The 20,013-nt window shown below is 33.9% G+C and overlaps 1 protein-coding gene across 2 annotated transcripts; it reads right to left on the bottom strand.

Moving 5' to 3' along the window:
- Positions 1 to 8,364: 8,364 nt before the first annotated feature.
- On the bottom strand, positions 8,365 to 14,641 carry LOC120149913 (respiratory burst oxidase homolog protein E-like). 2 transcript variants are annotated; one of them, XM_039162620.1, is made up of 14 exons: positions 13,847 to 14,641; positions 13,600 to 13,759; positions 12,851 to 12,899; positions 12,325 to 12,438; positions 11,675 to 12,097; positions 11,203 to 11,589; positions 11,019 to 11,114; positions 10,829 to 10,944; positions 10,581 to 10,751; positions 10,338 to 10,494; positions 10,047 to 10,250; positions 9,818 to 9,946; positions 9,447 to 9,525; positions 8,365 to 8,590 (listed from the first exon to the last, which is right to left on the bottom strand). In XM_039162620.1, the coding sequence occupies exons 1-14, from the start codon at positions 14,448 to 14,450 to the stop codon at positions 8,481 to 8,483; spliced, it is 2,799 nt and encodes a 932-aa protein (XP_039018551.1). In that variant the 5' UTR covers positions 14,451 to 14,641; the 3' UTR covers positions 8,365 to 8,480. The 2 variants fall into 2 exon arrangements, with proteins under 2 accessions (XP_039018551.1, XP_039018552.1); XM_039162621.1 differs by lacking the exons at positions 8,365 to 8,590; positions 9,447 to 9,525; positions 9,818 to 9,946 and having other exon boundaries at positions 10,089 to 10,245; positions 10,329 to 10,494.
- Between the last annotated feature and the right edge of the window lie 5,372 nt (positions 14,642 to 20,013).

Here is a 20,013-nt window from a genome sequence, read left to right on the forward strand (position 1 = left end):
GCCACTGATTGGTGGCAAGCTAGTAAGCGTTTTTTTGATGGCACGGATGATGAGCAGCCTCCACTTCGAGAGCCATCACCTCACCCAGAGCCATCACCTGATCAACCACACTATACACCTCTACAACGAGAGCCATCACCTATTCTGTAACATCATTGAGCCTCTTCTCCACTATCACCTCATGATAGGCGACCGAAAAAGATGCCACGACATTTATCTCCCTGTTCTCCACCTCCACGGGATGAGTTAGGAGAGTTACGCGATGAGGTCAATGCCTTGCGTGTGGAGGTCAGTACTTTATGCGATGACAATAGTGAATGGCGTGCGGAGGTATCTACTTTACGTGGTGAGGTAGCGGCTCTACGTGAGATGGTAGCATCGTTGCAGAATGAGGTTCATACTCTACACAACGAGGTAAGTTTAAGATTTTTCATTTAACTTGATTTACTCGTAATTTCACTTAGTTTAACCATTTCACTTGGATTGCTTAGTAAATTCATTCGGTTGCTGCCAATACTGCTCAACAGTTCTAAAATAACTTAGTATTTGTATTTGTTTTGTCTTTTGGTTGAAGTCAGTAAATTCATATTTGTTTTTTGGATTGCTTAGTAAATTCATTCGGTAGTAGTTTATTCTTCAAACTTAAATTTGCAACACTGTGAAGTTAGTATTTGTCTTTGTCTTTTGGTTGAAGTAATACAATCCATTCAAGTTTCAATTTGCAGAAGAATAATAGTCGCAACACGAAAATGATTATCGCAACGCGAATTTGACTATCGCAACGCAAATTTGACTATCGCAACGGGATAATCGCAATGCGAAAACGACTATCGCAACACGGAAATGACTATCGTAACGCGAATTTGACTATCGCAATGGGATAATCGCAATGCTAAAATGACTATCGCAACGCGAATTTAGTTTCGCGTTGCGATTTTGGTTTCGCGTTGCTATTTTGGTTTCGCGTTGCGATAGTCATTTCGCATTGCGATTATCTCGTTGCGATAGTCAAATTCGCTTTGCGATAATCATTTTTGTGTTGCGATTTTAAGTTTCGTGTTGCGATTTTAAGTTTCATAAACTATTCTTCTTCTGCAAATTGAAACTTGAATGGATTGCATTACTTCAACCAAAAGACAAAGACAAATACTAACTTCACAGTGTTGCAAATTTAAGTTTGAAGAATAAACTACTACCATTTATGTTGTCCTTGAACATGCACTAAACCTATATGTTGTCCTTTTAAATGTTTATATAAGTGCTTACTTCCGGAATGTTATCTGATGCATTTTGTGAACTATGATAGAATAATGACTTGGGTGAATACCGTACAAGTTTGAAACATATTTGTCTTTGTTTTCACTGTTTAATATCATGTCTGTTTATTTACTGATTTTATGTATTAATTTATTTTTAGCGGCCCGATAAGGTGGATGCTTTACGTCGGGTTTTTCTTGTACGACGGGGTTCACGCATCAGACGGCGTGCACGTGTCATTAAGTCTCCATTCACCCCAATAGTGCGAAGACTCCGTAAGAAGAAGTCTAACTCATCTGTCATCGTTCAAGAGGCCTCTCTTATCGTTCAAGAGGCCCCTATCATCCCTCAAGAGTCCCCTCCCACCGTTCAAGAGGCCCCTGTCATCGTTGAAGACGTCCCTCCCAACATTCTAGAGCCCGATTCACACGGCATATTATATCGAATTATTGAGAAACCCCCTCTCGTACCAGACATGATGGATAACTGTTGGCTTTCGTATAAGTTACCGGCCAGTACCATTCCGGCAGATGAAGTGGAGAGGAAAAAACTACCATAAACAATTTTGGATAATACCCTTTGGGCTAAGACCGCAGTTGATTTTCATCTACATGAGCGGAGCCAGGGGTGTTACGCTGACATATACAAACTCAACGATGATATGCATTTGTTGATTGATCGGTCTTGGTGGGGTGTGTTATTAGGGGTTGAAGACAATGGCTATTTCGATGGGGGGTAAGTCTTATATTTTTCTTCTTATATTTCATTTTGATTAATTTTTTTTAAAATTTATGTAATTCACTAATATATGTCTTTTTTTGTAAACAACATAGTGATGCATGGGTGTCACGTCTTCTAATAATAAGGAAAATCAAGAAAAATAAAAAAATACGCGATATACAATTATGTCGACGTCTTTTCACGTAGTTCACATGAAGAATCAACGACATGAATCATATGTGTTGGCTAATGGACAAGCTAAACTTTATCCTGCATGGTAGGAGGTCGATAAGGTTAGTATTTATTTTTTAAATATTTTAAAGGTGTTTATAAATAAGTGCGCAATTGAATTATTACTTATGATTGTAGGTGTTTATCCCTGTTTTGGAACGTACTCATTAGCTTCTCGTCGAGCTTCAGCTTCCATCCCTGAAGATAATAGTATATGACAGCATGATAAATTACATATCATTGTCTGATTTGAGAGATATTATTAAGGGATGGAGCTCTCATTTGGCTAAATTCTTGGATGTGATTAATTATTGGACTTATTCTGGAAACAAGAAGCCAAAGAAGTTCAATATTACAATTATCAGAGACGAGACCGCGCCACAACAAACGCAAGAAGCCAGAGGGGATTGTGGTCCTCTCGTATGCATGTGCTTGGAGCGTTTGACGACAGGAAGTACAGAGTTTCTACCTCCCACCGATAGAGATATAGGTGTAGTAGGCTTGTGGTTTCGGCATTTTATGGCTAGAACGATATATGCGAGATGCTGCCTACCTGCATCCGCATTATGAAAGTGTCCATAAACAATTGGTAAGTCAAATGCAAGTGTTGTTAAGTACCTAGAATTCAATATAATTTGTTGTTTGTTGGTTTTAGATGTGTAGAAACTGTTGTTTGAGCAAATGTTTGGTTTCTGCAAGTTAATCCTGAAGTGAGCTGCGTGAAATTGATGTGCATAAACAACTGTCAAGGGTACACTTTTTTTTATTGTAATTGATTCTTAAAAGTCTTACTTGTTTAATTGATGAGAAAACTAATATAATAAGAGTTGATTTGTTTAATTAATGTGTAAATAATTCTTATTTGTTTAATTGATGTGTAAATAATTATTATTTGTGCTTGTTTAATTGATTAAAAGTTGATTATTGATGTGTAAATAATTCTTATTTGTGCTTGTTTAATTGATTGAAATGTAAAAGTTGATTTGTTGATTTCAATATGCATCATATTCGCGTTGCGATAGTCTAATACACTTTGTGATTTTCTCGTTGCGATAGTCAAATTCCTATTGCGATAATCAAATTCGCGTTGTGATAGTCATTTCGCGTTGCGATAGTCAAATTCGCGTTGCGATAGTTAAATTCGCGTTGCGATAGTCATTTTCGCATTGCGATTATCCCGTTGCGATAGTCAAATTCGCGTTGCGATAGTCATTTTTGCATTGCAATTATCCCGTTGCGATATTCAAATTCACATTGCGATAGTCATATTCGCGTTGCGATAGTCATATTCGCGTTGCGATAGTCAAATGAATGTGTAATAAGTGATAACAACTGAACAAATCATAGTAATGTTCAAACTCAAGTTACTAATATACATGGGCCTAACTGAAAATGTTAAAAGTTTACACATAAAATACACATAATACAACGTTTGCATTTAAAAATCACCTAAGTTAATAGTCCCAAAAGGTGATGCCGGTTGTGATTGGGATTTTGATTTTGATTGCCTTTTGCTTGACACCATATGAGCTTTGGATTTTGATGATGATCCATATTTTGGTAGAGGAAAAGATGATTGTGATGGCACTGGTGATCCACATGTCAACCTTGTATGAACACTTTCCTTACACCGACTACATGTAGATCTTTTCTTCTCTTCACCCTTAGACGGTATACGATCGTGACTTTTTGGTCGGCCAGGTAGCCTTCTGTCCATGGCTGGTGGCAAAACTGTTTGTAAGTCATCTGGTATGTCCCACTCAGAAGGATGTGGAATAGGGTAGATAATCTCGGTATAAGTCTGTCGATATACTTCTGTAGTGTAGCAATCCATAGCATATGCGCTTGAATCATATTGGTTTAGATGAAGAGCAACTTTCATAACATGGTCACACGGATAACCAGATGTTTGTCATTTCATACAACTACACGTCTTTGCATTTAGATCGACAAGCCCATTTAAGTTATTATCCAGTACTTCAAACAAAGTGTTTGAACGTGGTTCAACTCTCCATGACGTTGACTTCACAACACGTTTCGTTATCTTTTTTTCAGTCCATGGTGTAACACGATGTTCCAATGTTCCTGTAAATTTAAATAAATAATACTTAGTAAATTATATGATAAGTTACGAATTTAAAGAAATAATACCTGCATGGTTTCTTTTCTTGTAGTACCACTGTTGAATATAGGCTCGAAAAAACTCCATTAACATAGTTATGGGTAATTTTCGGGAATGACGACTTAGAGCGTTGATTGATTCTGCACTATTAGACGTCATGAAACCATATCTTGCTCCAAGTTGGTGTACTCTTGACCATCTTTCAAACCCGACAACTTCTAGTGTTTGAGCACACTGAGGCAAAACACGTCTTAAATAATTTATATGCTTATTAAAATCCACTTCCCGATAAGCTTTTACAGCCTTCCAGTATGTCCATTTGTGATTTTTTATACCAGCAGACCTTGATTTTAGATTTCTATATAAATGAACACCACAAAGTCCATGAAAAGCATATGGGAAACACCTTCTAACAGCATTGTCAATTGAGTTTGCCCTATTGGATATGATTGTCAGATTGCTAATAGGACCTATGCAATCCCTAAGATGCCCCATAAACCATGTCCATGAATCAGAGGTTTCAGATTTGCCAACCCCGTAAGCTATTGGTAGTATCCCATTGTTAGCATCCATGGCTACTGCTAATAAGTTTACTCCAAGGTATCGACCTTTTAAATGTGCTCCGTTAACTATAATAATTGGGCGCATGCAAGTAATAAATGAACGAATCTACAAAATCATATACACAAGAAATATAATCATTTAAATGTGAAATACATGTAACTAACAAAAATGAGTCAACAAAATTATATTGATTTACTAACCGCAACACCAATGGCGATAAACAGCAACTCAAAGCGTCCATCTCTATCTGTTTTGATATGAGTTACCGACCCAGGATTTTTCAGCTTTAAATTGTGACAATAAGCCAGCAGTTGGGCAAACGATGCTTCTGGCGACCCCCTCAACAATTCCAAGGCATAACATTTGGCTCTCCAAGCTTGAGAATATGAGATACTAATCTTGAACCGAGCATTCATGTCAGTCATAATTTTATGTCCCCGATATACCCTGTCATTCAAAAACATTAACTCAGCCAGAAAACCACCCAACACCTTTTTGTTTGTCTGTCTATGGTGAGGAAAAACTTGGGTTCTTGAACATGTATGTTTATCAATAAAAGTCCTAACTTGAAACATTTCACAATCTTTTATCCTCTTTGCAATCATACACCACGTACAGTTTTTGTCAATCATACACCTTGTTTCGAAACGATTTTTGCTTGATTTGTTAACTTTTAGTTGATAGTCATCTTCCACACATTTCGTATACAAAGCTATCTTCAAGTCTTCCTTTGTATCAAAACAATCATCTTTCTTGATACGAATAATTTTTGTGTAACAATCAACTGCTATTTTTACCAACTCTTCTTCTGGTATCTGAAGTAATTCTGGCATATTCCAGTTATACTCCCGTGGCATTTTCTTCGAGGACTTTTCTTCTGGTATTTCTTCTTCTTCTTTTTCTTCTTCAGGGTTATATGAATTACAGAATGGATGTTCAACATGTTCATTCACAGTCGTAACTTCCTCCTCATTATCATCAACAACATCTTCCTCGACAGCGGTTGTTTCATCATCAAAATTCGGGTATTGACCAATATCAAAATCATTACACGTAGGGTCTGTTTCTTCTTCTGAAACATCATCAAAATCCGAGTATTGACCAAGATCAAAGTCCGGGTATTGACCAAGATCAAATTTCGAATACCGACTAGTACTCACAATTTTTTCTGTATCGTCTATCTGGTTAATACGAAAACTGAAATTTGGTACTGAAAGTTGATTGGGATTTGGATTAGGGAAATGTTGTGGGTTTTGAGATTGTGTTTGGTATTGGAAATGTGGTGAAACAAAATTTGTTTGGTGATGAAATTGTGGTGGAACCATTAAATTTTGAGCACCATAAACTAGGGTTGAAAAACTTAGTTGATTACTACCCGCTACTGACCCAACTTCACTACTTTTAGGTTCAACAACATACAATGTAACATCATCTTGCGAAACACTAATGTAAGCAATGAATCGTTCAACATCTTCATTGTCGGTTAACAAATAAACTTTACCTTTTCTCTGATAAGATAGCCTAAATCCACTTAAGGGCTCTAAATTCAATTTATTTGCAACACGTAACATTAGAGTTTCATAAGTTAACTTTTTTAATGACAGTTTTAGTTGAAGATTCATGGGTAAAGGCATATATTGTAAAACACCATGAACATTCTCCCATGACCCTCCAAAACACAAATCTATCCAAACATGATCAACATTAGATGATTTCATTATTGTAAATTAATTTACTAAACAAACGAGCTGGGAAACTAAAACTTGTTGCCGGATGGGGAAGGATCTCGTTGGATATAGGAACGGATGTCGCCGGAGAGAGTGATAGATGGAGATGGAATGAGTTGCGATTTAGGGATTTAGGTTATGAGTTGATGTTGTTGCGTAGTAGTTATATACCCATTTGTGTTGCGAAACTAAAACCTATTGCGAATTTGAAATTCAGTTATGCGTTAGTCAGAATCGCGTTGCAATAGTCAGAATCGCGTTGCGATCACGTATTATCGCGTTGCGATAGTCAGAATCTCGTTGCGATAGTCAGAATCGCGTTGCGATCACGTATTATCGCGTTGCGATAGTCCGAATCGCGTTGCGATCACGTGTTATCATGTTGCGATTTACATATTCGCATTGCGATTATCTAAAATCGCAACGCAGATTTCGAAAATCGCAATGCGGATTTTGAAAATCGCAATGCGATGGTCAAAATTGCGTTGCAAATCTAGAAACTGAATTGCGATAATGGAGATCGCGTTGCGATTTTGTTGGCCATTTTGGCAAATCGTAAAAAAGTTGGTTAAAATCGTATATTATAAGGAATTTTCGGTCACTGAGGTTATTTTCTCTTTTTTAAATGAACACTAGAGGAAGAAATATTGCACAAAATTGTTTTTCATGATTTAGATTCATGGATTTGATTCATCGGTTCGATTTACAAGTTCAATTTATGATTCTGATTTATAGTTCATCAATATTATTTATGTATTGTTTGATCTATTAATGGTAGTTTTCTTAACTTTATTAATGAATTAAAAATCACTTCTTATTTACTTATTTTCACACTAAGAGATTATATATAAGGACTTTATTATAAATTTAAAAATATGAGAGATCAAAACAATAAATTACCATCTCCATCACCATCATCATTATCAATGATTCAGCCGATTCCTACCACCACTTTCATCAACCTTACGAATCATATACAAAGCATTATGGTAACCTTAATCACATTCGTAGTTTTCTTCCTCACATCACTCGAACGCTTCCTCTCTCATGTGCTTCAACTCACTCAACGTCCTGCTCAACTTGTCCACCTACTCAGCCATCTGTGCTCCACACAGTCAGTGCTGCTTGCTCCCTTCTAGTCTTCCCCCCGATGTCGTCACGGTGGTCGTCAAGTAGCTCGACACTTTGCGGGCAAGGGCCAAGCTGACTTTTACAGTGGTTTGGGCTAAGTCACGTGGGGTGAAAATGAATCTCAAACTAGTCGTCGCCTAGAGATTCGAACTCTCGCGGGCAAAACCCATGTACTTAGCAGGTACACGCCTTAACTAATATACCAAAGCGACACTTGGTTGCAAACATAGTTAATATTTGATTTATCGATTGATTAATTTAGACTAAATGTTATAGAAGTTTATTATAAAATTAATTTTCCTAATCCCGTTTACATCATTCAAAATATCAGAATATGAATCTCAAACCTTATTCCAAGGATTCAAATCTAATATTATGATTATTAATGTGAACACAAAGTATTAAAATTTAAAATTTATCGCGAAGAATGATTATATTTAAATGCTATACATATGTATTACATTTACAATTACTCAGAATTCAAAAAAAGAGTGTTAAGTACATATAATATAATTGAAAGTGTATACTTACATTTATATTTAAATATGTGTTCAACGTTAATGTCAAACACGGATACAATTATAAATATTTATTTTAATAATAATTATAAAATACAATATGTTTATATATCTCAGCCTATATTTTCTTTGAATACTATATGAATTAGTTACAAAAACGAATAAGCAGGTTGACATGTATGTACTTCCATTGATGCAATTGGGGAAAACTCAGAAATATTCCTTATGGAACTCGAACCTTGTCGATGTCTTGTGACTCAGTTCACTTGATAGCTTCTTCAATTCCTTTGCCAACATTGGCATCCCACAGTAGAACACTCCTGCAGTTTTTTAATATAAAAAAGTTATTTTCATCTTTCTTTTAAGGGTAAATTATATGTTTAGTACCTCAACTATCACTTTTATTTGTTTTGGTCACTCAACTATTATTTTTTTCAAAATCATATCTAACGAGACATTTTGATCTCATTTTGGTCACCTGTTGTTAAAAAATCAATAGAACTGGTGATGTGACATTTTAAAAAAAATTAATGATGACATGACGTTATCTTATGGTGACACATCAACATCATCGTTAATTTTTTAATGGTGTGTGACCAAAATATAACGTTATGCGTGATTTTAAAATAAAAAATAGTTGGCTGATCTAAACAAAATAAAAGTAATAATTGAAGTACTAAATGTGTAGTTTACCCTTAATTTAATAATACTATCTATAGATCCGAATAGATAATAGTTTTAACTATTATGGTTAAAATGATGATATGAATTTTTATAAAACCGTTAATATTGTTATCAATTAACAAGTAATAATATCGACGCTTAAAAATAACTTATCTTGTCTCGTATCCATCCCTAATTCCAACCCATTAGAAAGACTAAAACAATAATTAGACCATTTCTAGTATGAAGCTAAGCATGTTCTTGATTCATATCAAAAGTCTTCCGTATTCTTTTTATTTTTATTTTTATCATTACTATTTTGATTCTCTTCCATTAATTCAAATAAAAATATGACAGCTGTGAGTTAAGCCGAAAGGTCATAAATATTGTATGCACATACACAATTATGTATACATATATATATATATATATATATTATCTTCATTAGTTGGTAGCGTACAGCCATTTGATGCTGTATTTTAAGAGTTCGTAGTAGGTTAGAAAAGTACTTACCTACTGTGGCATGAGGATGTTTTGAAGCTATTTTTCTGAAGACTTCTTTCCAGTTGGGCCTTGCAAAATGAGTCCTTACCTGTGAAGCAAATGATTAAATAATAATTCAATATTTGGCGCCTTTTTTTGGGAAAAAAATGGTTGTTTGGTAGGTGAGAAAATGACGGGAGGAAAATTTTATAGTTGTTGAGTTTGACAATGAAGAGAATCTAATACCAATGACATGCTCTCCACATTTCAATGATCTAAAGCAACTGGTAAACTAAAGAAATGGTAATTGAAGATGACTTTTTCGGGTACGGGTGGAGTCTCGTGGACATCATAATCTAAATTTTGTAATTCCGTTATTAATTTTAAGAAAAAATCATTACCCTGGTGCCTGATAAGATGTCAACACCATGTTTAGCATGGTTTAAAGCTTGGACCATAGTTATCAAGGTTGATCTTGCATCCCCTTCTTCATAAACACTTGTCAGGTAGTTGTGCAGCTCGATTTGACCCTGTTTTTCAAGTTTTGAGAAATAACAAGGACTAAAGTTGTTATTTAACATAATCAATTTTCGGAAGCATATTCAAGTGAGAAAAGAAAATGTCATTTACTTTGTGGTCCATTTCTGCAACTTCATCCATTACTCCTTTAAACCATTCGAATGACCCTGGTTCCCTTGTGACCCAGTAGAAATGAGCGTTTTGAGTCCTCGGTGACTTCTTCTTTCCACTGACAGACAAACTTGAATTCGCCGTGTAATTCGAAGACGCTAGACTGTTCCAGCTATCATCTGATCTACTCATTTCTGTTGTATCCTATATACCAAGAAATCACCCGGAATAAGTACTTAATAGTCCTAATAGAAAAGTAGTTTGAGTCATGAATATGTGTATGTTATGTACCATTTGGTCTTCTGGTCTTGAGTTGTTTAAGAGATCTCTAAGGATGCTTATGAAAGGGGTAGCTCCGATTCCTAGACCCACGAGGAGGAGAACATCATAATTCCGGTAGTCTTGTGCCGGAGCCCCGTACGGACCATCGACGAGTAACTTAGGTTGGCTGCACAGGTGAAGCACGTTGCGTTAATACTCGTCGGATTTGAATATAAGAAGAATATTTTTTTTTCTCACTAGAGTAGTTTATACCAGTTGTGATCAATATATCCAAGGCCACCGAATCTAGCTCGGCCAATGACAAAAGGCGAGTCGTTAACTTGGGTGAAAACCCGTTTCAGTTCCCGAGTCCAGTCTCCAACCGTCCGGATATGAACGCTAAGATACTCGTCTCCTGGTGCCGAGGTAATAGAAAATGGATGCCTGAAATGAATTTAGTGTTAGTTCGATGTGCCAAAAGAAAGTATAAAAATGTTCCTGAAACAAAGATCTGGACATACCATTCAAATGGGGAGATTGATGGACACTGTAAGAATATGTACTGCCCACTTTTGTACTTGAATCCTTGCGGTTTCGACATGACGATGCTGAAGACATTTCCGGGTAGTACTGAAACCTGCGCATCAAACTCGAATGGTTACCGAATTTAGCTAAAGGCTAGAATTTGTAAAGGAAACAACTAAAATTTACCTTTAATATTTTTACTGAATAATGTTCTGCTCTACTTGTTCTTACACTACGCTCCCCTATGTAAAGCAGCAATGGAACACAAATGTACATCCATGTCTGCAAACACCAACATAGTTAATACTAGGTCAAGTTGGGATTTTTTTTGGCATTAACCTAAAGCAAATTATGATGTCGAAGTTCTTACCGATCTCTGATACCACTGATGTGCCAAGTACAAGAATGTCCCATGGATCACCAGCAAAATGTACACGAGACCTAGAAGGTGATGAGAGTACCAGAAAGCATTGAATCCTGTCAATCTATTGAACGGTGCAGGGAATCGCAGAACGTTCTTCCGGAAGTGACTCGTCGCTAATATAAATGCAATGGCCATGAGAATCACCATGGCGATCCCCGTCACGCCTAGAATACCGATCAAAAGCTCCGTATACGTCGGTCGCTTGCCGTGACTGAAATCAGAGGCTATGAGAGCGAATTTCTCGGGAGGGGCATCGGTCAGGCGGATGAAATCACAAGCTAAATGGCTTCCTGCATGAACCAAGACCCCAAAGGCTATTGCACACGCAATTGTCTGTTCAAAACAGATCATTACTAAACAAGTTTAAACTTTCAATCAACGAAGTTCATATAACTAAACTGTAAACCCTGATTCATACCTTGTGGAAATTAATGCTGTCGTCGAAAGGGACGAAGGATCTTGCTCCGGTCGAACGAAGCCAGGTCAATGTGTTTCGACAAACAGGTAGAAGAACCAAAGCCATGTTGAGCTTGAGTGTCTCGGCAGCACCTTTGGCGGTACATAAACAATACCCCATGACTTGAAATGCAGCCCTGTTTCTGTACTGCATGAATTTCCATACGAAAAGGGTAGCCATTGCCATTATCCAAAGCAACAAAATCCATCCCCTTCTCCAGTTTTCCAATAGCAAACACCGGAGTTTAAAGCAAACTCTTCGGAACATGTTTTTGGGTCTGAGAGAACTTAGGTTCTGACTCCAACCTACACTCGCTGTGCTAAGTGGTCTGCTGTAGTTCATGTATGTATCCCTTTGTAAGAGTAGAGTTTCCAATTGCCATAACTGAAGTGAACCCCAAAATTACACATGCTTAGTTATTGATGATAAGGATATTTTAAAAGAATTTTACATATCAGTTAAATTATCATCTGACTTGATTATGTGACTAAATAATAATAAAAGAAATCTCCGATCATCTGATGATGTTATTGATTTATACCTATTACTAATATTATAAAAGCAGAGGGGCCAAATAATAAAATAACTAAAACCATGATTAAACAATTTACCTCAATGTACCCAAAATTCTCGGGATCTAGTTCTTCCATGATAAGTGAAGCATACTCTTCAGCTTGTTCTTTCAGCTTGGATAACTTGTTGGCTGAAGCACTCAGCATTATGAGCTGAATTTTAAAAAGAAAAAGAATATAACCCAACAAATAAACACCACCACCACCAAAGACATTGACTTTAAAATATTTAACCCAAACTTGAAAGTAATTGAATTTTGCCTTTTTTACACAATTGACGAATTTTGCAATCATTTTCTTTAAAAATAGATAAAATAACCTTTCGTCCTTGAATTTGGCAGTTTTTTCTAACGTGGTCTTAATTTTTTGGTCCATATTAATCTTTGAATTTGATATATTTTTTTTCATTTTAACCCTTTTGATAATTTAACACTATAAGATTATGACACACCTTCAAGATGATTTAAAAATCTAAATTCAGAAATTGAAAAAACGGAAGGACTAAATTATGAAAAAAATATCAATTGAAGGATAAAATGTAAATAAAGATCGATCATTTGATTACCTCTTGTACTTCTTCCCTTGTGATTCTACCATCTTCATTGCTGTCAGCCCTATAAAAATTGATTAAAATAATCAAAGGACAGACCAAAAAGAAAAAGAAAATCCAGCAAGAGAATTTAATCAACAAAAATTAATTAATTAATTAATTAATTAATTAAAACAAAACTCTGCGTTTTTGGCTCTCGTTAGCGTTTTTGTTCAGTGGCAAAAATCAGGCGCTTCACGTAACTACTCATAATTACTGCTCTCAACCAATCAAATTCAAAGATCGCTCTTCGCCGATCAAAATCGCTGTAGTTCTTTTCGCGGGAAATGAACCGTTAAAAAAGGGTTAACTTCAACCGAAGTCACCATACTAGAGATAAAATTTAAATTTACTATAAACTTCAAAATATTTCGAATGACTCTCTAGTTAGAGGATAAAGTACACCAAAAGTCATTGGATTGTGCTAAATGATCATTTTAATCCCTGAACTTTCAAAAAATATAAAATTATCATTTAATTTATTGAACTATTACATTTTTTATAACACTACAATGATCATTTATAACAATTTGATAAATTTAATAACCATTAAATATAGTTCAATTATATCTGATGATCTAACATTTAATACAAAAACTCATAGTTAAATTAACAAACTCGATTAGAGCGATATTTCGATTTGAAGTTTAGGATAATTCAAATTTCTCTAGGGTTTTTTTGTGTAATTAACCCAAAAACTGAAAAAGAAAGAAAAAAAAACTAACATGTCGAAGAAAATCTGAAGACGCGCGTCGAAGCTCTGATCTGATATCTGTAACCAAAAATCGCGAAGCTCTTCTTTTGTGATTTTCTGGATTCTCTGTCTTCTTCTTCTCGCTAGTGCATCGAATATGCCGACTGCGAAATCCTTTGAATCCACCATGCCTACGTTAATGGAGAAAAGGAATTTTGAAATTTTTTAATTATTTTCTTAGTTGCCAAACAGAGGAACGGAGATTGTATAGTACGGACCTATGCATTCACCGAAATCTTCTCTCGCAAGGAATCCGTCTTTAGCTAACGTCTGGAACCTCGACTCAACTCGTTTCCACATCTCCTCCGCGTCATTTGCACCGGTGTTCCTGCTGATGAACCTCAGCCCTTTCAACGCTCGCTCGGCGCTCGATTTCGTTCGTTGGAGCTTCGCCTTGATCCTCCTCTCGTCGCGAGCCGTGATCCGACGGTCCTGATCGTTATCCACCGTCGACGAAGCTCTCGACGACGATCCCGACTTCAACCAAGCGAACTTCCTCCGTATCCTCGATGTCGCCGATAGGCTTCTAGCTAAAATTCCCGACGAACCAGCCACCGAGGCCTCCCTCTCGTCCGGAACAATCGAAGGAGTACCCGGAGGCGGCGGCGCCACGCTACAGAACACAATGGAGTCGTTCTCCAGCTCCAGCGTGACTTCGACGAGTTCTTGCCCGTTATTCCTCTGTAAATCGCTGAGGAAAATAGGCAACATTGCTCCACCAACGCCGTACTCATCACTGCCATCATAGTCCTCCGGCAAGTCAAATGAACGGCTGTAATTACTACTACTCCCGAACGAGTGAAACGACGCCGGCGACTTCATTAACTTGCTTTACTTGCTATAACTTTTCTGGGTTTTCTTTTTTGAAGGTTAAAGGGGAGCGGGGGAGAGATGAATATGAACAAAAACAAGAGAAACACTTCCCAACCGATCAGTTAACACGATTTCAACGCTTTTGAGATCAATCGCGTGCTTGTTTTTTGCATAGTAGTAGTTGAGGTTTTTCCAAACAAATTCTTTTGAAAAAATATTATTGGTTTTACGAATGGGAATAAAGAATTGAAAAATTAAATTTTATATTTACGAATGAGTCGGGGGATTGGATTATATAAAAAACCAAGTGAAATGTAAACAAAAGAGAGTTGATGAGAGGTCAAATGTGGAGGGTGAGAGTTTGGAATATGTATATTACGTGGATAGATATAACAATTCAAATTACGAATTCAGGTATTTAATCTATTTTTCATATATTTAATATTTTTAATGTTATAAATTTAAAATTATATTTAATATGAATTAAATTTAGATTTATATTTAATATGAATTCAGAATAGATATGAATAAACAATTGAATAATTATTATATGAATGTTCATTATTTATGTAGATTTAGATATATGAATTTAATCCTATATTATAAAATGAAGAATATGTATACTTATGAGAAGATTCAAACCTTGTTCATCCAACTTTTAATATATATAAATCCGAATTTATATAGAATCAAATACCCAACATATTATTTATAATTTAAATTTTAAAATCTATACATATTTAAATATCTTATAGATTTTAATATTTATTTCTGATTCTAATTCAGATAGTAATACTAGATAATTTAAAGATAAAATGGAAATATTTAAGTTGATTTGCTATTTCAATAATTTAAAATTTGTATACCTATTGTCATTTCAATTCACAATATATACGTTCGAGTCTTAATCAAATAATTTTTTTAGCATAATATAAATAACCATTATAAAGGAGCCGATAAACTCAGCCCCTAGGAGCCAAGTGTATAAGTATTATTTTAGATAAATTATTAAATATATTTTAATATATTAAGAAAATGAAAAAAAAAATATTAATTTCATTAATAAAAAAAATAATATTAAATTTTTTGGACCAATATTTTAATTTTTGAATCCTTCTATGCAATATAACACAACCAAACTGAAAATTGGACAACGTAGGGGCTATTCGTTTACTTTAGAATGATTAAGCGTTTAATGATTCAAATGCAGAATGATTCAGAGGCTCTGAATGAATTAACTCTGAATGTTGCATGATGTTTGATAATGGCTCTGAATGATTCAGAATGTACTTTGATGCTAAATCAGTCAGCACTGTTTTGTTGAATCAGTCAGCACTGAATCATTCAGATGTGAGAAACAAACACGTTGAATGTTGAACCGTTCAACATTCAGCGCTGAATGATTCCATTAAGAGCCAAACAAATAGCCCGTAGTCCCTAACCCAAATAAAATAATACAAAATGATAATTATCAATTTGTTAACGTGAGTATAAACAATGGTAGCTATTACCATATTAAATCATATTATAAATTACTAGTTTTTTTAAAAAAGGTCAAAAATACTAAAAGATTAAAGCTATAACAATAATAATAATACATCCACTCTGTTAAATTAAATCATATTGCAATCATTAACACTCTCAATGATTAGTAACTAATTAATGTTATACTTTAGAATAAAATAAAGGGTAAATTACACAAATGGTCTTCCGACTATAAGATACTATTTTGTTGAGACCTACAACTATTAAAAGTTACAAAATAGTCCATTGACTATAAAGAGTTTTTTTTAAGTCCCTCGACTATTAAAATTTACAAAATGGTCACCCCGACTATTTATTATGTTCCAAACCCGTCCTTTTCTGTTAAAAAATTAACGACAATCTGAGTTAGACGTTACTCTACTGATTGAGATACGGTAAAATCCGATCTCATAATCTTAAAGACTATCACATCTCAGTCAACATGTTAATGTCTGGTTCAAACGATTGTTAATTTTTTAACAAAAAAGGACAAGATTTGAACATAATGAATAGTTAGGTGACCATTTTATGACTTTTAATAGTCGATGGACTCAACAAAGCAACTCCCTATATTTGGGTGACCATTTTGTAACTTTTAATAGTCGAAGGAGTTAACAAAACAATTTCTTATAGTCGGGGGATCATTTGTGTAATTTACCCTAAAATAAAATAATCGTTTTCTTTGCTATTCCCCCCTTTTTTGTAGTCTGCATGAAAACATTATAGGGATAGATTAACTTTTAATCCCCAAAGTTAGTAACCTTTTCCAAATTAGTCCCTAAAGTATATTCATTGTCCACGTTAATCCTTGAACTTGGCAACTTTTCTTATTTTTTTTATCGTCGAAATGACGAAAATCCAAGTTCAAGATTAATGTGAACGGAAGAAAAAAAAATAAAGGATCAAATAATAGAATATTGTTAAATTCAGGGACTAGAAGTTGTTTTATCTTAGAATTATATAAACTATAATTACAGCTGTTGGTATAAACAAAGAACAAATAAGATTTTGAAGAATAATAATAATAATATAAACAAAATCTTAATTAATATAGCTGTCATGTTCGTGTCTCCCACTTTCTTTTCCATATCAAACTCTTATTCTTTCTAAGAAGCTACTATTTCAATTCGGTTCGATTTGATATTAAACTATAGCATTCGAATTTATTTAAATTAAATCTATAACTAAATATATTTGATTTATGAATTTTAATAAATAAATAAATATTAAAATTATATTAAAATAATTAGTTTTTCATGTTCTAAAATGGATATTTAATATTTAAGTTAATAAAAATAATTTGAAATTGTTATATAACAGAATTTGATTTAGCCTCGATTCAATTTTTAAAAACCGAAATATTATATCAAGTGTAATATTTATAAATATTTTTCAAAAAAAATATCCGAACCTGAATACATATCATGCTAAAAACAGATCAAAGGTTGATAGAATTCTGCTCAACATCTCTGTTGAAGCAAAAGGCAAATTTACAGTTTTATTTTGACACTCCTTTGTGGATAGGATACGCCTCGACTTTTTTAAGAATTGCTAATATTTTCAACGACAAAAAAATTATATTGGTTTCGATTTTAATCCGAATTCGATTTTATTTAAGTTATTAATATTGAAACATTTCTTGAATTTTGTTATACCATACTTAAACTGGTAAATGTTTTTGTATTATATTACAATTGAAAATCTAGCTTGCTTATCTTGAAATTTAATTTTAAAAAATAGATTAGATCAGAAATTATTAAATTTATGAACTTGGAGTTTACTTTTTGTATATTTATAATAAAATTCTAAATTTTCTGAAATTAATTTATTGGATTGGAAGTTAGCAATGAGCTTTCAGATTTGCAAGCCATTCTAGAAGATATGCATCATGCACGCCTTTGCAGTACATTTTAAAGTATATGCATAGCACTCTCATCCAAGATTGTGTACTTTTGGTCAAGGATGCCTTCACTCAACAATGGCTAAGCTTCATGTTTTGGGTCTGAGTTCGGTTTAGGGTTTATCTTGATTTCAGTTTCGGGATATGTAGATTTAATTTGAATATATTTCGATTATTTATAATTAACATCGAATCACTGAATCCATAAATTTGTAGCATGATTTTATGTTTTCTTTAATTTGATAAAGTTGTTTTATTTTATCCTTAAATTATAAAATTTTCAATTAACAAAATAATAAAATTGCCTTTTTGGTCTCTCAAAGAAGTTACAATTCAATTTTGGTCCCTGGTAAATTTGAAGTGTATGCATAGCACTCCCATCTAAGATTGTGTGCTTTTGGTCAATGATGCATTGACTAAATCGTTAAGCTTGATGTTATATGTTCAAGTCGTGTAGGTTTTCGGTTCAGAAATCAGAATTGATTATGTGGGCTTAGTCGGGATATATTTCGATTAATGCATGATGGGCCAATAGTGATCGTGGTCTCGTTAGATTGGTGAAATTATTTGTATGGTCCTTAAAATCATAAAACTTTCAATTAATAAAATATAAACTTACTATTTGATCCTAAAGAAATTTACAATTCAATCTTGATATTTGGGAAAAGATTTTTGGTTGCGTTCCTACGGTTATTAATTTGATTGCTATAATGATTAGTTATTGTGATAGTTATTCAGATGTGTATTATTTTGCATTCGTAAATCGTAATCGTAATTGTGTACTTTTGGACTACAATTTTTTTTCAAGGAAAAAAAGTTTAATGTCCGGAAGTCATTTGCTGCACCCACAATTCATACTTCACCTACTTTGCTTTCAATGAATTATCATTAATTTCTGCTTTCAAATCGTAATCTTTTCCTTGAATTAATGGTTGTTGCATTCATGGGCGTTCAATCAACGTTCAAGCCGTGGATGTTGCATTTGCATTCAGAAGTTAATATAATATATGATATGTTATCTGATATTAGGTGTAAAATACGAGTCTGTGTCGAACAAATTGTTTCGTCGTAATTTTAAAATGAATTTATTACATCATTTTGTATTAGTTTAATAAATTTAAAGATCATTTTGTGGCGGTTTGATATATTTTAATAGTCATTTTATAACAGATTAGAAAGTTTAATCACCATTTTATAATATTCTAATGCTAGTCTAGTAAATAGTAGGGTAAGGTACGTAAGAGATCGTTTAACTATGTTCAAATGATTGTTTTGATCACTGAACTTTCGGAAGTTATAAGATGGTCATTGCGACATTATAACAATTGTAATTGTTTTATAAATTTAATGATAATTTTGCAATAGTTTGATAAAATTTAATGATCATTTTATAATTTTTTAAATTATAATAACCAAAACATTCATTTGAATATTGATTTTTTTTTACTTTATCCTAAATACTAACCGTAATAAAGAGAAAACCCCAATTACCAATTCATTTATAGTATCAAAATACTACCTACCAAATATATATATATGTCATGTTCTTAATCTTTTTGCTCTTAAATATGCAGTTAATGACGGGCTAATCATTGTTTTTCTGACATTAATGACATGCTAATCTGGTATACTTAACAGTCAATAGAGTAGGTATTGTAATTTGACCCAAATCAAACGAGTTTCGATTTAGAAATAATTATTGTAATATTCGTCCTTCTATACTTTTTCTCAATTAAGTCCCTACTTTGTCAAATAAAAATAATATATATATATATATATATATATATATATGCATACTACTCATATTAAATCAAATAGACGAAAAACTTGATCCAATTCGACATGTTACCGTCCTACTATAGAGTAAAAGATTTGTTGCAGGCATTAACAAAGAAACAAGCAATCAAGTGGCGGTCGTGAAGAATAAGGTTTGCAGTTTAGGTAATATGGAAAACAATACTTACAACAGTTCTCGTTTTGTACTGTTTAGTACCAACTGCTACTAAATAACAATGCTGTATGAGATTTCTTAAGGAACAATCAGCCCCTTTTAGGTACAACCTATCAATCAACTACAAGAAGTCCCACCTCGCGGATTCGTTTTATGTTGTTCGTACTCTTCATTTTTCTCAAAATTTGATATATGCT

This window comes from Hibiscus syriacus, unplaced genomic scaffold (assembly GCF_006381635.1).
Source record: "Hibiscus syriacus cultivar Baekdansim isolate YM2019G1 unplaced genomic scaffold, ASM638163v2 tig00111013_pilon, whole genome shotgun sequence".
NCBI lineage: Eukaryota > Viridiplantae > Streptophyta > Magnoliopsida > Malvales > Malvaceae > Hibiscus > Hibiscus syriacus.

Bases quoted from the DNA above. Each gene is read 5' to 3' on its own strand.
- LOC120149913 (XM_039162620.1), bottom strand. From the start codon at position 14,450: ATGAAGTCGCCGGCGTCGTTTCACTCGTTCGGGAGTAGTAGTAATTAC. The intron at 10,251-10,337 runs GTACATAACATA...CTTGGTATATAG, and splicing joins CAAGACCAGAAGACCAAATG to GATACAACAGAAATGAGTAG. The intron at 9,526-9,817 runs GTAATGATTTTT...TTTGCTTCACAG, and splicing joins ACATCTTATCAGGCACCAGG to GTAAGGACTCATTTTGCAAG.